This window comes from Aphelocoma coerulescens, chromosome 3 (genome assembly GCF_041296385.1).
Source record: "Aphelocoma coerulescens isolate FSJ_1873_10779 chromosome 3, UR_Acoe_1.0, whole genome shotgun sequence".
NCBI classification, from domain to species: Eukaryota; Metazoa; Chordata; class Aves; order Passeriformes; family Corvidae; genus Aphelocoma; species Aphelocoma coerulescens.
The window spans coordinates 83,961,190-83,979,764 of NC_091016.1; the positions used below are offsets into that span (position 1 = coordinate 83,961,190).

An 18,575-nucleotide genomic window follows, 5' to 3' on the forward strand; every position below is an offset into this window, starting at 1 on the left:
GCGTGTTTTGGTAGAAGACACAAATTAATGAACCCTTGAATAGAATTCTTTTAACGGAGTGCTTGTAAAACCAGTTTTAAAAGTGTTTTTAACTCTCCCTGAATTGGAGCCTACTTTTTTCCTTGTTTTGTGTACTCAGAACCATAAAATTTTGGAAGTAAACTCTGTGATTGTCTATTTAACTGCCTTAATTGCCCATGTAAATATGAGATTTGGGACATGTAACAGTTCTGCTCATTCAAAGTGACGAGCAGATGTCTTAAGATTTGTGCTTGGCAGTTTAGTCTAAGCAGGATTGCCTAAATCCTGTGCAGTTGTCTGTTGCTGTCCTGGTCATTAAACACCTGATCTGATTTCTGCCCCTTCCAGACCCAAAGACCTCCTCTCCCAAGGCAAGCAAGTTACCTTCTAGGGAACTGTATTTTTGCTTTAGAGTATGGGCCAGTTAGCTTTGTGGGAAACCTCGTTCATTCTGTTTTATGAAATTCAAACTGTTTTGGACATGGTTGATCACTCTTGGTGTGGTGCCAGCTCACTGGTGTGGTTGGAGTGAGCAATAATGATGGCAAGCCCATAGGGCCAGGTTTAATCTTGTACAACTGCGGTGACTTAAAAAATGCTGCAGTGGAATGTCCTGTGTTCTTTTTCTGTTTTGTTTTGGCTTCTTTTTCTTGTTGCCCTTCTCCAGGCCAGGCCTGTTGTCCTAAAGCAACTAAATTGTATTGCAGAGTTGCTGTATGAGGCAGGTCAGGTCCATCCTGGGGAAGGAGGGTCTTTGCAGCAAGACACAGCAGTGCTTTCAGAGAGCAAGTTTGTCTTGGCTTATTCAAGTAATAAATAATAACTTACAGATTGGAAGAAGAACTCATTGAGAGCAGCCCTATGGAGAAGGACTTGGGGGCTCCGATGGATGAAAAAACTGGACATGAGCCAACAATGTGAGGTGGCATCCTGAGCTGTGTCTAGAGAAGTCAGGGGAGGTGATTCTCTCCTTCTACTCTGTGTTTGTGAGAGCCTACCAGCTCTGGGGTCCTCAGCATAAGAAAGATCTGGACTGGTTAGAGCAGGTCCAGAGGAAGCCACAAAGATGATCAGAGGACTGGAGCACCTCTCCTGTGAAGACAGGCCAAGAGAGCTGAGGTTGTTCAGCATCAAGAAGAGAAGGCACCAGGGAGACCTCGTTGTGGCCTTCCAGCACTTAAATGGGGCTGATAAAAAAGAGAGAGAGTGACTTTTTACATGGGTGGATAGTGATAGGACAAGGGAGAAGAGTTTTAAAATAAAAGAGGAGAGATGTAAATGAGGTGTTAGGAAGAAGTTCTTTACTCCAAGGTAGGTGAGGGATGGGTTGCCCAGAAAGGTTGTGGATGCCCTATCCCTGGAAATACTCAAGGCCAGGTTGAATGGGACCCTGAGCAACCTCATCTAGTGGGTATTATCCCTGCCCATGGAGTGGAAGTAGATGATTTTTAAGGTTCCTTCCAACCCATGTCATAGTATTGTAATTATTTCCTAGTGTTCTCATGAAGAGTTCTTCCTGTTCAGAGCTGTACCTGCTGGAGGGAACTTGTCCTTTGCCAGGCCTCTGAAACATGACTATTGCAATGTTCTGCTCTAGAGAGTGCCCTTATGCCTTCAGCCTGGCCTTCTTTCCATCTGTCTTAAATCCCGTTTTACCATTTTTCCTGGAACAGGGCAGTCTCATGCCACATCTTCCAGACAAAGTCAATTCTTTACGAGTTTCAGTAGTTCTTTACTGCTGTGCTTGTTGGCTTCATATTCCTCTTGTGTTGCTGGTGCCTCTGCTAAATCTGGCTCTAATTCAAACTTTGCATTGCTGAAACCTGCTCAATGACTTGAGTTCATCCATCAAGTTTGAAAAACCAGGACTGTGCGTAACACCCCATTAGAAAAGTGATATTGAAGCACGTGAAATGTCAGCAGGATGCTTTTGTTACAATTACACAGTGCAAGAGGTTGTGGAGAAACCTGTTGAGGGTAAAAGCCATCAGTAGCAGAGCAGGTGCATTTTTGTTTTGCCCTGTTTATACATTTGCAGCAAAACCTGTTCACACCTCACTGTTACTGACTACAGTGAAACCAGTTAGAGCCAAAGGCATTGAACTGCAGTGGGCAATGTGAGTTTGATAAAATGTACATTATGAAAAGAAGTCATAGGAGTTCTCCAGGAGATACTGGGTTTTTTTTTGTTTTCCTTTCCTTTCTTGAATTAGGTGTACCATATCAGTACTAAGGGAATTACGTGGAGTTGGAAATATGTACTGTGATGAAACTGAAGTTATATTCCAAACTAAAACAATGAAGCCTTGGAATGGCTTGGAATGGAATATGTGTATCAATTCCCAGTGTCTCTGAGACCCCGCAGGCTTCATATGTTTATCTTGTCTACTTTGAGATGTCTTTAGCTGTTTTTCCAACATCTCTTGAACTTGATGACGAAAGTTATACATATGGTCTTTTTAGTTTATTTGTAATTTCTGAAGATGCTGGATATTAAAAAGGCTAATGTTTCTTTTTTCATAAGTTTCTGGAGCAACAAATCAAGATATGTTTGCCTATAATATTAGTAAAGAACAAAAACACATGTAGGAAACAAAAATTTAAGCTGATGAGACAAAATTTTATGAAAAGGCTTTTTAAAAGAATTATTATTTGCCATTCAATAAAGCATGGAAAGCAACAGAGTCTTTTAGAAATGTCTCTCTCTTAAAATCAACATTTTGAAGAGAGGAAACTGTACAGGAGAAAACTGACCCAATAACCACTGCCTCTTAATTTTTTATATTTTATTTTTAAAAGATTGTGTTATTCTTCGTTTCTGAGCAGAAGAGAGGTCTTCTGAAAAATTACTGCTTCAGTATTTATGTTGGAGAAAAGTTACTGCTTTCCTAAGTGTCAGCAGTATAGAAAGGAGAAAGGTTGGTGGGAAAGACTTATTTTTTTGGGGGCTGTTTTGTTGTTGTTTTGCCCAGGTCTGTGCAGTGAGTCGTCTTTAGCTAATAAATCCATTTGGCACTGTGTTATGTTACACGAGTTTAGCAGAATTCTGCAGCTTTTTCTTTATATTTCGGCGGGAATCTCTTTTTCTCCTGAAGTGAGTCATGATTTAATGAGAGAATAAGCACTGGGCAGTCTGCCTAAGTACTGCAAAGTGGGTTTGCTCTGCTGGCACTCTGAGTTGCCTCCGAGTCTGCTGTTTGTGGAAGCTACTTCTCGTTCAGGGCAGTGAGTGCTCACCTGCCCGACCTCCGTGTGAGCCTCCACAGGGTGGTGTTGGGCTCTCTGGGGATCATGCTGCTGTAACTTGTTTCTGCATCCTTCTAGGACTTTAGCTTATTGCCAGTGGGTGGAAAATCTTCATGAGACGCAAAAGATGGTTTCGCTTTTTGGTCCCTTCAGCGACTTGCTGAAGTGGATCTTTTGCCATCTGACCAAAGGAATCGTGAAGCGGGAAATGTATGGCCACGGCATTGGGCGCTTCTCGGAGGAGGAGATGTACACGCTGATGGAGAAAGACATGCGGACTCTGGCAGGCCTCCTGGGTAAGGTACAGCGAGTTGTGGTGCTCTGTTCACAGCCCCTCTCTCCACAGGGTGGAATTGACCTCCAGTGCTTCCTGACAGCTTCATCACACACAAATAATCTCATTTTGGCAGAAGCAAGAGGCTGTCATTCAGTGCCTTCCTTGCTCTGGCACAGACACTGTTTCTTTTCCCGCTGTGTCTAGAGGCATAAGAGGCTTCCTTCTCTGAGCACTGAGTATGTGTATGTAGAGGAGCAAAACTGCTATTTTGGAAAAGCATTTAGCCATATGAAATTAGGAAAATGTAATGTTTAGTTCTGCAAATGAAACCTCTTATTAATACCTATTTTGGGGAGGTGGGGTGGAGTGTATGTATCTCATTTTTTACTTCCTGGTTGTATTTCCTTTCCTGTTTTTTATTTGTGGCTGTTTGACAGGTTGTTATGAGGCTGCCTTTTGAAAACCCTTTGCAGATGTTATTTTGATGAGCTGCACTTTGTTGTGTGTGGTTAGTGTCAGCAGCTGTATTCAAAGCTCCCAGTAGGGGATGGTTCTGTGTTGTCAAAATAGGTGGGTTTAAACTTTTTGGTTGTCTTGGGTGAATCCCATACAGTTAGTCTTAAGGTTGACTTCACTTACCTAGAATTACATGAACCTCATCTCTGTTGCTTGGCTCAGGCTGAAATCTGCACTGGAGCTGTTTTGCACTGTGCTTCTTGCCTTCTGGTCCGCTGAGAGCTAAGCATATTGTGCATCTGTGTAAAACTTGCATTTTGAGGAACTGATGTGGGGCAGATTGTCACTTCCCATGAGCTTTTGTCTCCCTTGTGCAAGAAACCAAGAGAGATGGTACTTGTGTGGCTGCTTTGTTCCTGTAGCAATTGCTTTAAAGAGGTGGCTGAGTGGAGGACAGGAAGATGCCTCCCTGCCCTGTGCTGCAGAGGGGGACACACTGCACATGCTCTAAAGAGACAAGTGTGGAGTGGATGAAGGGAACAAGCTGGGGAGAGCCCAGAAGAAGGCAGAAGCTGAGTGCTTGCTGAGAAAGGGAAGGAAAAAACATGCTTCTGGACATCAAAGCTGTTTTGGAAAGGAAGGTATTTGCAGTGGACCCACATGAGGCTGTGTAGAGTTTTCTGTAATTTTGTTTTCTGAAACAAACCTGTTGAGTTTCTGGATTGGGAACAAGGTGGAAAAAAAGAGATGAGGTGCATGGACACAATGGGGAGGGGAAGATTTGTTGCCATCTCCTCTTTTGACAGGACTTTCTTCTGATACATTTTGTTTGTTAACAGAAACGATTACCTATTCTAGTGCCTCTTCAGAGAATATCTGTTTTTTGGAGCTTAAGAGGTCCCTTTTCTTTCAGAGGGAGGAAGGGAGAGAACAATTAATTTTAGAAGAGGAGGTCTGGTCATACCTGCTGCAGAGCTGTGGCCAGCTCAAGGTACTCTCCTCTGTGGGACTACTGATGCTGTAGTTTTGAGATTAGCACTGCATAGCTCCATGCTCATCACAAGGAGGAGTGGGGTTGTGACAGGAGCTGGAGCAAGTTCAGTCTTGTGACTTAGTAGCTCAGCAAAGCCCCCTGGTTCTGGTTAGACAACTCTGTCAAGCTGAAAGGAGTGACACTGGATATGTCTCTGCTAAAGTCATCCATGTCTGCCAAGAGCAGACAGAACCTTCAAGAGAAACGAAAATGTGTGCCCGAATACCTGTAAAAGTCTCTTGATTTGCTTATTTCTGTGGAGTCTATACTGACACTCAGATTTGTAAAATTTCAAGTTCAAAGGGATCACATAATTATCTAGACAGATCTCTGTGAATTAGACTGCTTGACTGCTGTCTTGAGGCCTGTGCCTTTTTGCTGGCTTGAGAATCGCTTTCTAAAAGCTATCCAATTCTAATTATGAGATTTCAGCAGGTGGAGGTGCCACCACTTCTATTAGTAATTGCTGGCAGATGTTAGTCACTATCTAAATCTGTTCAAAATTGGACTTGTTTCAAATGAGAGTTTGTTCAATTCTAGCCTGCAGGCAGATGCTCTTCCTAGTTTTTTCTCCCTTCCTGGGTGGCTTGGGTCATCTCCCTGTGAAGGTAAATGCTACAATCAGCCTCTAGCTTTTGTGGGAAATGCACTGGAAATCCTCAAGCAGTTCTTCACTATATCAAGTTTTTAATTGTATTGTACATATGTTACCTGCAGGGTTTTTCTTCTTACTTCCAGATTGTTGTTGAGAACATGCCTGTGTACTTCAAAAGGCCTTGATGGGCATTTGCTGTATTCCTGTTACTTTATTACATTACCAGCTGTATATTGTACATTTTTTTCATCTTCCTCTCTGAAATGGATGTCAGATTAGTCAGTGTGCAGTTACATGAATCATTATATTTTCCATTTTGATTATTGGTGAGTTTGTCTACTTTCCTGTAATTGCCTTGATTTTCATTAACATCAGTATGCTCATGTTTTCTCCAGCCATCTGTTTATGGTTGGGTCTACTCACTGTGGTCTCCAGGTAGTGTCCTGGAATGGGGACAGGAGGTGGGATGAAGACTTCCTGTCTGACTAGAGGCTCCCCTGTTTTAAAGGGGGAAGGAGAAGGCAGTCAGTGAGCTTACTGCCTGCACAATCTTTGTGAGAGTCCCCTCCATATATATGTACCTAAGTGTTTTCCCAGAAGAGGACGTAGTTGGGATTTTGGCTGTTACCTTAAGAGCTTGAAAATGATGTCTGTGGTGCAGAATAGCTGCACATACCAAACCATAGCTGTCAGCCATTCAGGCATATCAGATTAATGCTCCCTTTTTTAACAGGGGCCATTCACATGGGAAACAAGAATAACTTTTAATTGTAAGAGCTGCTTCCAGAGAATGATAACGTTGCAGCTGCCAGTTCTTACGACATTCGTTTTGACTCTTCCAATCACATATTTGGTGCTTTTTTTCTTTATTTTTATTTCTGAGAAAAATTTTTCTATTTCCCTTATACCTATTTCCCTGACAGACTCCTCCAGATCTTATAAACATGGAAATTGGAACCAATCCCACTGTGATGGATCAGCCTGTCCCATTGGTATCATCTTTCTCTCTGTCCTGCAGTCTTTAAACCACAAATGTAATTTTCTTGTATTGTAGCAGTTTTCTACTGCCTGGTAATAGTGTAAGAAAGTGTGGGGAATGAGCATAAGAATTAGCAATATATAAAAATACACATTTTGGTAATCGTTTAGAAGAGGCAAGTGAGTGAGCAAAAATCTGTTGATGCCCTGTCAGCTGTCTGCCTCTCAGACTATTTTAGTAGATGGGGACTTTGAGCAGAGAGTTGCAGGCCAGCAGCTTCCTGAAGTGGATTTTGGAAAGCATTTGATGCTTTGTGGAAGGCAGGGGTGCTCAGAGCTGAAAATTTAGAGGTTGGACTAACGTGAATATGAGCCTCTGAAGTGAGTTAAGTGCCCTGTAGCAGCCTGCGAGTGCTGTACATGCCTCCATGGAAGGGTGCAGGTCTTCTGCCTGTGTCCCACAGACCTGTTTCTTGCTGGGGTTTCTTGACCCAGTATCGAAGTAGCTGCTTTTGAATCCTCTGGTGCATGCATTTTTAAACAGTGGAGCTGTGTACTCTCAAATTCCTGGGCAGTACAAAGTTGATCCAAGTCCAGTGTGACCAGGTGATTTCATTTCTGTTGGATTATCCAGGAGATGCAGAGAGGTGTTTGAGATGACCAGCGCTATGGCAGCCTGGATGTGACAGACACTGTAATCTTGCCTAAAAACAGATACAGAGATATCTGATCTATCAGAAAGTCTTCTGGACTAAAGTTGCACTGGAAGTTTTGAGAACAGGTTGGAAATGGTGGGAGAAAATGTGCACAGATGCCATATTTTGGGTGCAGCATGATTTAAAACCAGATTTGGAGTTTTATGATACCACAGGTTTATTTTCTCCTCTTGCCTCTTGTTTCCATGCACCTGAAGTTGTGGGGTGTTTTGCCTGGGGAATTGGAGGGTGGGATGGTTTAGCCCTCACTCAGTGCCTACTTTAGTTGTAGGAAGATGAAAATTACAGTATTTCTTCCCAGCACGACATCATTATGGATTGAATCTCAAGACCCAGTTGTATGGTGCTAAATTCCTGGTGCTGGCATATAACTATGGTTTAGGGACCAGTTTTTGAGCTATGTTTGAGACTGATGAGTGCTTAGGTGTCAGATAAATACTGAAAAGACACAACATTTACCCTGTACAGAGTTTTCAAACAATAGATTGATGAAACTGTGAAAGAGCTGGGGAGAGTTAACTCCGTGTTCAAATGACATCTGACAGGCCAGAGAAGGTTATTGTTACTGGCTGCTCCTGAGCACTGTTTTGCTGCGCTCTTGTGCAGGGAGGTGGCAGCATTCCTTGTACTATACACTGGAATTTGATGCATTTTACACTGGACAGTTCCTCTGGACTTGCTCAATAAACCTAACATTGAATAACCTGCTGAATTACCGGCAGCTTGGAAGAATGTCCCGGGGAGATGAGATAACTGGATTTTGGGAATTCAGTTAGGTACCACATTTCACAGAGTTTATAGTGCTTTGGGCTGAAGCAGGAGCAGTGCAACCAGCTAACCTGACCTTTGCAATACTGCATGTTTCACTGTGTGCTCTGTGCGTGGTCTTCGCTCCAGGTTTCCTGCCTGTGAGGGGAAAACAAGTCTACAGTAGATGTTTTGTTACAAACAGTGGCTTTGAAACATGTATTTTCTTCCCTGTCTTAGTTAATTATCCATCCATTTGTGCTGTGGTGGCCATTTAGGATCACCATGACACTGGGGTGCCCAGAGAGGTAAGCAGAATTTCTGTGTGGAGCAGACATGTCCCTCCGCTGCGCCGGGCCAGTCCCAAAGGGCTGCTGTTTCACTTACTGCCTGCATGCCTGACACGCCTCAGTTTGATTTCTACCTGTCAGGAGTCAGTGGGGGTGAGGGCACCGCAGTGGTGGTGTGTGAGAGGACCTGTTCACTCCTGCCTGTGGCTTTGCCCTCTTCCTGGAGATACAGGTCATTTCTGAGCAGGTCTGACTGGTGCATCCATTTCATCCTGAGCAAACAGGGAGAGGGGAAAGCTTTGCGTGTGACTTTTCTTTTTCCAGCTGATCGGATGAGTAAATTGAACCTGGATCTGCATGGATGAGAGGTAAAGGGTGGCCAGCTTCTTTCAGCAAGTTCATGATTTTGAATAGTGGTTGAGCGGTTTTGGGTTTGCACCAAGGCAAAAATGGTGCTTTCATGCATCTTGTGGCTGCAGATCGTTTTAAATGCAGTTGAACGAGTACAGTGTGTGAGTGCTGCCAGCTGTGAGGAGCAGAGGAAGTTCCTTGGCCAGTGGTGGCTCTGTAATTGGCCTGATTATAGAAGTCATGAGCACAGGGGAAGCTGCAATAATGGATTTCACTTGCTGAACCCTAGAAGTGGCTTTGGAACCATACTCAGTCTTGAATCCCTGTCTTGGAACAAGTGAACCTTTTAATTTAAATAATTTCACTAAAATATGCTAAAGGTGGAACTGTGATTTTTTTTTTTTTTTTTTTTTTAAATTTGGGGAAAAGTGACATCCAGTCAAGAGTCAAGAAATATTTGCTGTTGTATTTACAGGTGACAAAAAGTACATTATGGGATCAACTGTTTCCACTGTTGATGCCACTGTCTTTGGACATCTGGCACAGGCAATGTGGACATTACCAGGGACTCGACCAGAGAGACTAATCAAAGGTAAGAAAGCTCTCTGATTAAAAGCTCTTGGTGGCATTTTCCATGTTTAAACTCGGAGTACCTTGGAAGGACATTTTGAAGACTGCAGTAGTTCAGCAGACTGTTCTTGCCTTTCATGTAGCATTTGTATCCTTTAATGTTGTTTTCTCTTTAATGTTCTACACAGTAATTGTTTTTATTTCTGCACTTGATCTTTTCCCTGTCTAACGTGGCAAAGCCTTAAAGCCTCTAAGGAGTGAATGCTGGGTAGAGTATGAGAAAACAGAAGAGTAGCCATTAGCCAAATTCTGCTGAACTGAGTACTTTCCTTGATAGTAGAACTGACAGTGCTGTTGTCCCACTGAAATTACAGCCTTTGCTGTTCTTGAAGATGCCGGACAAGGAATAAATCCAGCTTGGCTTTGGAGTCACTTTGCTTTTGCATGAGTTGGAAACCAACATACCCCTCCTCTGCACAGAGGGTTGTTTTTTTGTTTGATTTTTTTGGTGGGGTGATATAGATGTTAAAGTACATCTTTCATCCCTTTTCATAGTAAAAGATAGCATGAAAAATGGGGAGAGCTAAGGAGGAAGAGGATGTAAAATAGTGTAAAGGGAATGAATCTGACCTGTAAACCTACTCTGTGCAAGAGAGCTCTGCTAAACCGGTGGTTAGGAGGCACAGACTTAGTCTTTTCCTCAGATAATGAGCACTTGAGAAGAGGATATAAATATTGGCTATGCAGTTCTTCCCTTTGATGTCTGGGGCATCACGGGTAAAATTCTGAAGGGATCATTGCTTTCTGGAAGGATTACTATGCTTGTTGAATTAGTTTGTCTCTAACGAAAATAAATAGAAGATAATAGATTGAAATACCCAAGCAGTGTGGTTGATTCTCTGTACCCATCCACCTACTCATGCTGTTATGAGTACAGGTTTTACATGCAATTCCCCTTTAATACACTGTTATTTCTTTCTTATTTGAGTTTTTTTATGCTTTATTTTTTAAGCATACATGTATTTATAAACATGAGGCATAAGATACTAAGGCTGGGAGCAGTAGGAGTGAGCCTGTGGCCATATTAAATGTGAATTTATGCTGCAGCCAACGCTGCCATCTGGTGGTGGAACCCCCAAAATCACTGTTTTTAATAAGCGTACTATGCCATCTCTAAGATCAAATTCTGTCTTTAGGAACGAGGTGTCTGCAATTAAGAAAAAAGTTCTACTTCAAAAACCATACAATATTAGTGTCTTGTCTTGATTTCTTTTTGTAGAGGTTGAATTTGGGATACTTACTTTGCTATTTGTGTGAACACGCATTTGTGTTTATTCCTGTGTAACTCTTCTTGTTCTATGTAAAACGTGTTTTAAGTTACATTAAAGTTAAAAACAGAGCTTCTAAGAGGATTGATGGCATCTTGGAATTTTGAAACTTCTTTGGGAAGACCCTGTACAGTTTTTTTTCCAAACACAGCTACTGTGTTTTTGCATCATTATTGGCTGGATATATTTACTGAAATTTGTTGTGTTGTGTTGCAGGTGAACTAATTAACCTTGCTATGTATTGTGAAAGAATAAGGAGGAAATTTTGGCCAGAATGGCACCATGATGATGACAACACTCTGTACGAATCTGAGGAAAGCAGCGAAGCAAGCAAGACTTACTCCCCTTTGCAGGACTTCAGTTTTTATTCAAGGACAGAAACATTTGATGAGGAAGGGAACAGTATTTCCCAAACCCCTGACACAGATTACACTGGACACTCCCTCTTTGATTCAGATGTGGACATGGATGAGTACAGAGATCAAGAACAATGCAAGTGATATGTACAAGTGTCTCCCATTGTGCAGATAAGCTGTTTCTTGGGATCAGTCTGATTTGTTTTTTTCTTCAGGTCAGGGAGAGGTTTATACCACTTTGGAAGAGACTATTGTGCTTGATTCAGCTGTCACATAGTGCTTGGACTATTTCAGCCGTATTTCATTTTGTGTAATTGTTCAGGTGGATCAAGGTAAACACATTTAAAACACACACGGGCAAACTGGAGGTCTAGAGGGTAGCAGGACCTTTCAATCTATTTTTGTTCATGTTCAAAACCAGATCCCCCATTCAAGTGGGACGGACTTCTGGGGAGTGGAGAATTGATCACAACTGGTTTGTGTTGGTATTTTATCTTTACAGCAGCGGGTTGAGGACAAAAATGGAAGAGGTATGACTGGCACAGCTTTCTTCCATGGAAGAGAGTGATTGATGCTGTAATGAAAAGGCCCTGGTGGTGTTGGTTGACTGCCATTTCAATATAAGCCAGTGGTGTGCTGGGGTGCATCAGATTCATGCAGCACCCTGGCCTGTATCAGCAATAGTGTGACCAGCAGGACCAGGACAGTGACTGTCCCCCTGTCTCAGCACTGGTGAGGCTGCACCCCGAATCCTGTGTTCTGTTCTGGGCCCTTCACTACAAGAAAGTCATTGAGGTGCTGGAGCATGTCCAGAGGACAGTGAAGCTGGTGAAAGGAACTGGAACACAACTCTTGTGAGGAACAGCTGAGGGAGCTGGGGGTGTTTAGCCTGGAGAAAAGAAGTCTTAGGGAAGACCTTGTCTCTCTCTACAACTGCCTGAAAGGAGGTCGTAGGAAGGTGGGGGTTGGTCTCTTCTCCCAAGTAACAAGCTCTAGGAAAAGAGAAATGGCCTCAAGGTGTACCAGGGGAGGTTTGGATTGGATATGGAGAAAAACTTCACTGAAAGGGTTATCATGCATTGGAACAGGCTGCCCAGTCACTATCCCTGGAGTTATTTAAAAGCCACATAGATGTGGCACTTTGGGGACATTGTTTGGTGGTGGACTCGGTAGTGCTGGGTTAACGCTTGGACTTGATGATCTCCAAGGCCTTTTCCAACCTAGAAGATTCTGTAATTTGGCAAAGTTTCAGGGGAATTTTTTGATAGCTACCGGTACTTTGGGTGCATATATTACAGCGTCTTCAGGAAAGAACTGCTCCCAGTTCTTTTGGAGACGGTCAGGGAAGGATGGAGGAAAATATATTCCTGCAGAAAGGAGCTGGCTAGTGTTTCTTATTCTTTGCAGAAGGTTGAAATCACCACTCTAGAATATTTTTATTTAGGAGGGAGATGTCAGTGTTAACTCCTCTGGAATGTGCGTTGGTCAAATTTCTTCTATGTTTTTGAATTACTATTATGTTTCTACTTCCTGCCCATGACTGCTGTCTGCTATTTCTAGGCAAGGCCAAAGAGCTGGGATTTGTTGCTAAAAGCCTGGTGTGTCTCAGCAGTGGGTGCTTTGTGCTCTTCACCAACAGACATAGCACACCCATGAAGTTTGCAAAGCAGTTTGAGGTATTAGTAGGCATGGGATGCTGTGTAATTGCAAGATGTTGGCCCAGATAATGGAATGCTTTATAGCTGCCTGGGAAGGTGCTTCAGTGGGTGCTGGGCACTGTGCTAGCTTACAGTGCACAGTCCCTTAAGCCAGTGCAGGGAAGGAGGTGAGATGGGACAGTTCCTTCAGCACCGCCATGTGTGTGGGGAATCCAGATACTGAAAGCATGACCAGAACTGGATCTAAGTTGCCTTTGCTAGCACCTCTGTGGATCTGGATCTCAAAAGAATTGCACAGGTTCTGACATGCTTCATGTTCTTGTCTCTCTAAGTGCAGATGAGAATAAATCCATTGGATTTACTCACAGCTCTGAAGTTGAGCATGTACTTCAGTGTTGCTTGGCCACGATTAGTTGATTTTAGTAGAAAGAAGAGAGCATATCGAACATACTGAGCTGTTGTGTTTTTAAATATGCATATAAAATTGGGTATTTGACTGCAGACTTTGTTGGTGGCCTATTTTGATTATGACATTCTCAGTGATTTACAGTTAGATGAATCAGGATCCCTCAGCAAAATTTTTATAATGTGCTGGTTTGCCACATGTTCTAGGAGCAGACAGGGCAGACAACTGCTTTAGGATGATAATTGCTGGTAGTTGTAGTGAGTCTGGAGCTTGAAATAACTCCAGCATTCAAAGAATAGCTTGGATCCTGGAGTGCTTCGTCTGGGGAAACATGGAGTTAGCCATGGCTTTGAAAGCAGGGACATCTTTGTATGCAGTGAGGCTCCAGTTCTGTTCATGCATGGGAGCCACTGCAGTGAGAGCTGACAAGTTTGTTGTGAATTTACACCTGTTTCCAGAATCCCTGTCCTTGGAGCCATGTTCCGGTCAATGTTGTGGGCAAGTGTCATTTGCAAAGTGAACCAAAACTGAGAAGGAGGAAGATATCCTCCAGTTACTTGGGACCCTTCTCAGGAAACTAAGCACAAGAGTAGGGCACAAGAAGATAAGTCTTGGGCTTGAAATTGCAGAGGTGATGGCCTGAAATGCCTGTGTAACTCCATGGCCAAGTCAGGAGAGATTTTATCTGCAAAAATGTAGGTATTGATATTCTGAATGAAAGGATAAAAAGCTCCTATTTAAAAGCATTAGCGTGTTGGAAATTCTGATGGAGATGTTCTCACTCCTTTACTGATGCGTGTTTGAAGGGTGTGCATTCTCCATTCGTTCAGCATTGCGAGGTGTGCTTGCAGCAGAGGAGTCCTAGTCATTAAAAGCCCAGCCTGAGTTCAGCAGACTGTGTCACCTTTGTAGCTTGGGTGGGCTGACAGATTTGTCTGTGGCAGTGGCCCTTGAAGCACGGGTTAAGCAGAAGTCAGCGATGTCGCTGTGCCCTGCCATGTGTGTGGCTGATCAGGGTTTTGTGTGGCCGCAGGCGGGTGCAGAGCCAGGTGACACAGCCGGTGCCACCATGGCATCGCTGTCTGCCAGCGCTCGGAGCGGCTGCCATGGCAGGTAGAGCTGATGCCAAGGCACAGGGACCTGTGCCAAGGATGGAGGTGTTTTGCAGGGCTGTGATTATGTTCTTTGTTTTTGTGTCAAATAACTGGTGTGCCTCAGCAGATGCTGAACCTCATCCTGACCAGCCAGGTGATGGACATGCCCTTGGAGGGGGTGAAGAAGGGAGAATCGGGAGGGTTGCAGAAGGGGAAGCAGCTTTTTGCTGTCAGCTGAATTTTTCAGGGTTCATCACTGAGGTGAATGTATTTTGCAGCTTATCACATGCTCTTCCCTTTCTGAGGGGCTACTTAGTTTACTTCAGAGGAGAGGTTAGTTGGGAGAAGTTAGCCAGCTTTGTCCTCATGACAGCTACTCTCAGTAAAGTTTGCAGTTTTGATTTTGGCCGTGTTTCAAATTAGGTGAAATTAGGAAATGGCATCTCTAAGAATTTATAGGTGTAGTATTTTGACCAGGCAGGATAGGAAATCCTTGGGTTTATTTGTCCCTTCTAGAAAGAAATACTGACTGTTAGACCTCTTTAAAAGGATTTAATCCATGCATTTTCTTCTGAAAGCTGTCTTGGTAAATTGTTTTGGGGAAACAAAAAAAAGTTTAAAAAAATAAATGAAAAAGTGTTCATTCATTTTGATTTGCATGGAAAAAAAAAAAATGTGTTTTCTTAAAGAGGGAACAATTGTTTCTGACTTTCCAAAATTTTGCTAAAAGAGCAACGTTTTCTTAGTCCTGCAGTGTCTTTTTTTTTCCCATTCCATCTTATCTATTTTTAATGTTAGTGCTGAGGGGCTGTACAGAACTAAAAATAGTCGGAGAGCATCTTTATTTCCTTTTGGCTTTTTTCCCTTTTTTTTCTCCCTCATGGATCAAAATTGCAAGCGAGCCCATTGTAGGGGTGCTGGAGGTCCAGACTGTACTGCTGGCGGGGTTGAGGATCAGCAGGTGTCTCTGCAGCCATGAAACCTGGGACAGCTGTGAGTTGCCAGCTGCCTGGCAGGTGAGCTGGGATAGCGGCTTCTGTCTGGAGCTGGAGGCTGATGGATGCCATGATGTCGTGTCTGAGGTGACACAGACCACATAAGGTTTTACCTGGCTTGGGGTCCCTCTGCCACAGCCAGAAACTCACTGTGGAGTTAGGAAGGGTTCAGGGGCCCTTGACAAGAGTCAGATGTCAGTGAGGTCTCTGAGAGCATCACAGGTACCAGCACCAAACCTGGTCCCAGCCACAGCCCCAGCCCGGTTTGGGGTAGATGGTGGTGCGAGGTACTGACAGAAGGAAAGCTATCTTGGGGCTCCTCTGCACTGTCCAGCCCCTCTCAAAACAGGGCAGGGGAGCCCTTGGATGGTCATTGGAGGAGGCAGTGGAGAAGGGAGTTGCCAAGTGGGGGGTCTCTGCAGGAGACTCAGGCTGTACCTGCGGCCTGGCTCATGCCACGGTTCCAGTGGATGGGTGGGACCCCTGCTCTGCTTATGAGGTGGAGCATGAGCCCATATCCTAGTGAGGAGACAGTGCTGTTCCTCCTGGTTACTTTACCCTTAATACTGCCAAAGGCTGAGTACTGCCTTTGTGATCCCATAGTGCTGCTTTAAAGAATGAGTAATTGGCTTGCCCCTCATTTGGCAAATGGAAGTTTAAAGCAAGCCCTGCATTTCCAGTGGAGTTAGATTTGAAGCAGTCTGTTGGGTTTTTTTTCATGTGAATTGCAGTGTTTGACTGTGTGACACACTGTCATGTCAGAAGGGATTTGTTTACCCCTGTCGGTCTCATTGGCTCTGTCAGCAGGGCTCACTGTTACCGAGTGGGGGAAACAGGCGCTGGGATGTATAGGTCCTACAGAAATCCTGCAAATGTGGTGTTTGATTTAAAAACCAAACTGAACCTGATGTTTCAGATCTGGAGGACTGTTTCTATCCAATTATAGCACTGCAAGTAACACATTTTGATCTTTAAAACCTTGGCAGTGTCCCTCCAGATCTATATTCTCTTTGAAAAAATACTGCCTGAAATATTTCTGCAGCAACAGTTCAGGCACAAATTTGCTTTTGTCAGTGATGTCTGCTCAAGTAATCATGACAGTTTCATACTGTTTTCCTTGAAAGGCCTGTATCTGTCAGATGCTAAGCCTTACAAAATATTGCCTGCTGGAAAAGCGTGTTATGTGCAGATTTATGCAGGGCAGCACACCAAGTGAAATTTCTGTGGCAGGGGATGAATTCAAGTGGGTCTTGTCCTTAGATGTTTGAATAAGAATTTGAATCTGTTTTCTGACAAGTAGCTGTTTGGCCTAACCCTCCTTCCATCCCCAGATACTGCAAAATTGTGATTTAGGCATGTGATACTAATAAAGCAAATTATGCTCTCTAAATGCAGCATTAAGTTGGACGGTCCAGTAGCTGGGACACAGGAATGGGTACCCATAGGTATGAGTCATGCCCATACATCTCAGCAGCTGTGATCCAGAGGAGCGCACAGGTTATACTATCTAATCCCATGGGACCAGAGGACTAGAGGTGACTGAATGACTGCAGTGGCTTTCAGCAGTTGATCAGAGCTATGGGGTATGCATGAATGCTGTGCCTTGGATATTCCTTAGAGCTGGGTAGACTCTGCAGGGGCTCATTTCGGTAGCTGTGGCTCTGATGAGGTGTCAGCCTGCTGTCATCCTGTGCCTGTGCTTGTGCTGCAGAGACAAGGGTCTTTTTGGGAGTGAGCATTGGCAGTGAGCACAGCTTTGAGCTGGTGAACATGGGCTGTCCTATTGAGCTGGTGTCCTGTGGAGGGAAGGTGTTCCCTGCACCGCGTGTGTGGATTTAATTGTCAGGCCAGTGACCCCAGTCTTGACAGCTTTGCCTTGGTGGAGAGAAGGATTTGCAACATGAATCGGCTCTGCCTCAGTGATTTGGGGCAATCCTCTCTTTGATGCCCATTGGGGAGGGCTCCTTCTGCGTTCATTCCCTATGGAGGCACCCCAGTGTGAAATACTTCTCAGCAAAGGTTTCTGCAGCTCTCTGAGCAATTTGGAAAGTTAAATGGTATTAGTCTGTGTACAGCACAGGAATGCCAGTCACTGAAAACGTTGTGTGTCACTACAGTGATAAACTCTTAGTACTGCATCCTGGTTGCACCACTCCCAGGTTTTTCAAGGCCAAAGAGATCGTGATGGGCTTTTGGTCAGACTTCAGCATAAAAAGGATTGTGGGATTTTGTGTAATGATTTACACATTCAGCTCAACAAGCTAAAGCTGAAACATATGCTTCCAAAAGGCATTCAATTTCTGCAAAATAAATAAAATCCTGCCCCACTTTGAAGTTGTTGACAAAAGTGCATTTACTTCAGTGGTGCCAGAGTTTCCAGCTGAGCTTCCAGGTGACCCCAAATTTACCACTTTTCTCATTTCTGTCTAATTATACTTAAGTAAAAATTCGCTTTATTGGGGACACTAAGGCAAACAAGATGTGACTGTTGTTCTTTTTTAAGCTCCCTAAACAAAAAGTGCTTTTTTCAGCTGCACTGGTCATGTTGCTATTTTCACTGGGCACTATGATTGTGTATGTTCTTCCCTCACTTCTTGATTCGTTCTTCTGACTTATCTTTCCTCAAATGTACAGGTCTTTATTTTTCAGGATACTTGAAGAATGCAAGTCCCAAAGACAGGGGTGTGCAATCTAGCAAGAATAAAGTATATGTAGATGTGTATGGATGAGGGATATACCCAGCTAGCTGCAGTGTGCAAGGTTTAACTAACAAAATGAAGCAACACATTTCTAAATGGGGACTCTGATGCTGTAGCTGCATTATCTTGTTTGCCTATGAACTACACAAGACATACGTTATTTTAGCACTGTTATTACTAGTTTATAAAGCCATATTTAAAATTGTACACTTAATTGTAACATAACTTTAAATTGTGCACTGTGTTGATCCATGTACATATATATGAAGATCTGTATATTTTGTCTTTATGCTGTATGTCATTGGTGTGTAAATTATAACTAATGGATCTAAAATACCTTTCTGGTTCATGTCCTTATTCTGTGTCTGTGCTTTCTGTAGAGCTGTGAACAGCTGAGAGTTTCTCTCTTGAGAGTGGGGATTGCATGAAACTTTAATGGCCAGTCAGTTAAGCCCTGATCTCCCCAGGCAAATACTTTAGCTGCCAGCATTGTTTGAATGGAGTCATTCTGTCACTGATCCCCTCTCCCCTTGACACTCAGGAAGGATTTCAGGGTGTAGCACAAGAGAAAGGACTGACATAAACTTGGGTGTGAGGAGGGGGGTTCGTGCTCTCCTCGCTCTGTTTTGTGGCTACTGCTACCGCTGTGAAAATAAGTAATCTTGAGAAGGCAACTTTGTCAGCAGTGCAGAAGCTTTAAGGTCTTTTCTCAGAGCACTGTGGTGGCTAGTTTCACTGTTCTTTTTCAAATTTTCAGCA

At 43.5% G+C, this 18,575-nt stretch overlaps 1 protein-coding gene across 1 annotated transcript in view; it reads left to right on the forward strand.

The window, feature by feature from the left end:
- FAXC (failed axon connections homolog, metaxin like GST domain containing) overlaps positions 1-18,152 on the forward strand; it is a 28,014-nt gene extending 9,862 nt beyond the window's left edge. The window contains exons 4-6 of the mRNA XM_069011095.1: positions 3,346-3,563; positions 9,186-9,302; positions 10,825-18,152. Of these exons, the coding sequence (XP_068867196.1) occupies positions 3,346-3,563; positions 9,186-9,302; positions 10,825-11,108 (619 nt within the window). The 3' untranslated portion in view covers positions 11,109-18,152. The remainder of the gene's footprint in view (positions 1-3,345; positions 3,564-9,185; positions 9,303-10,824) is intronic.
- Positions 18,153-18,575: the final 423 nt, after the last annotated feature.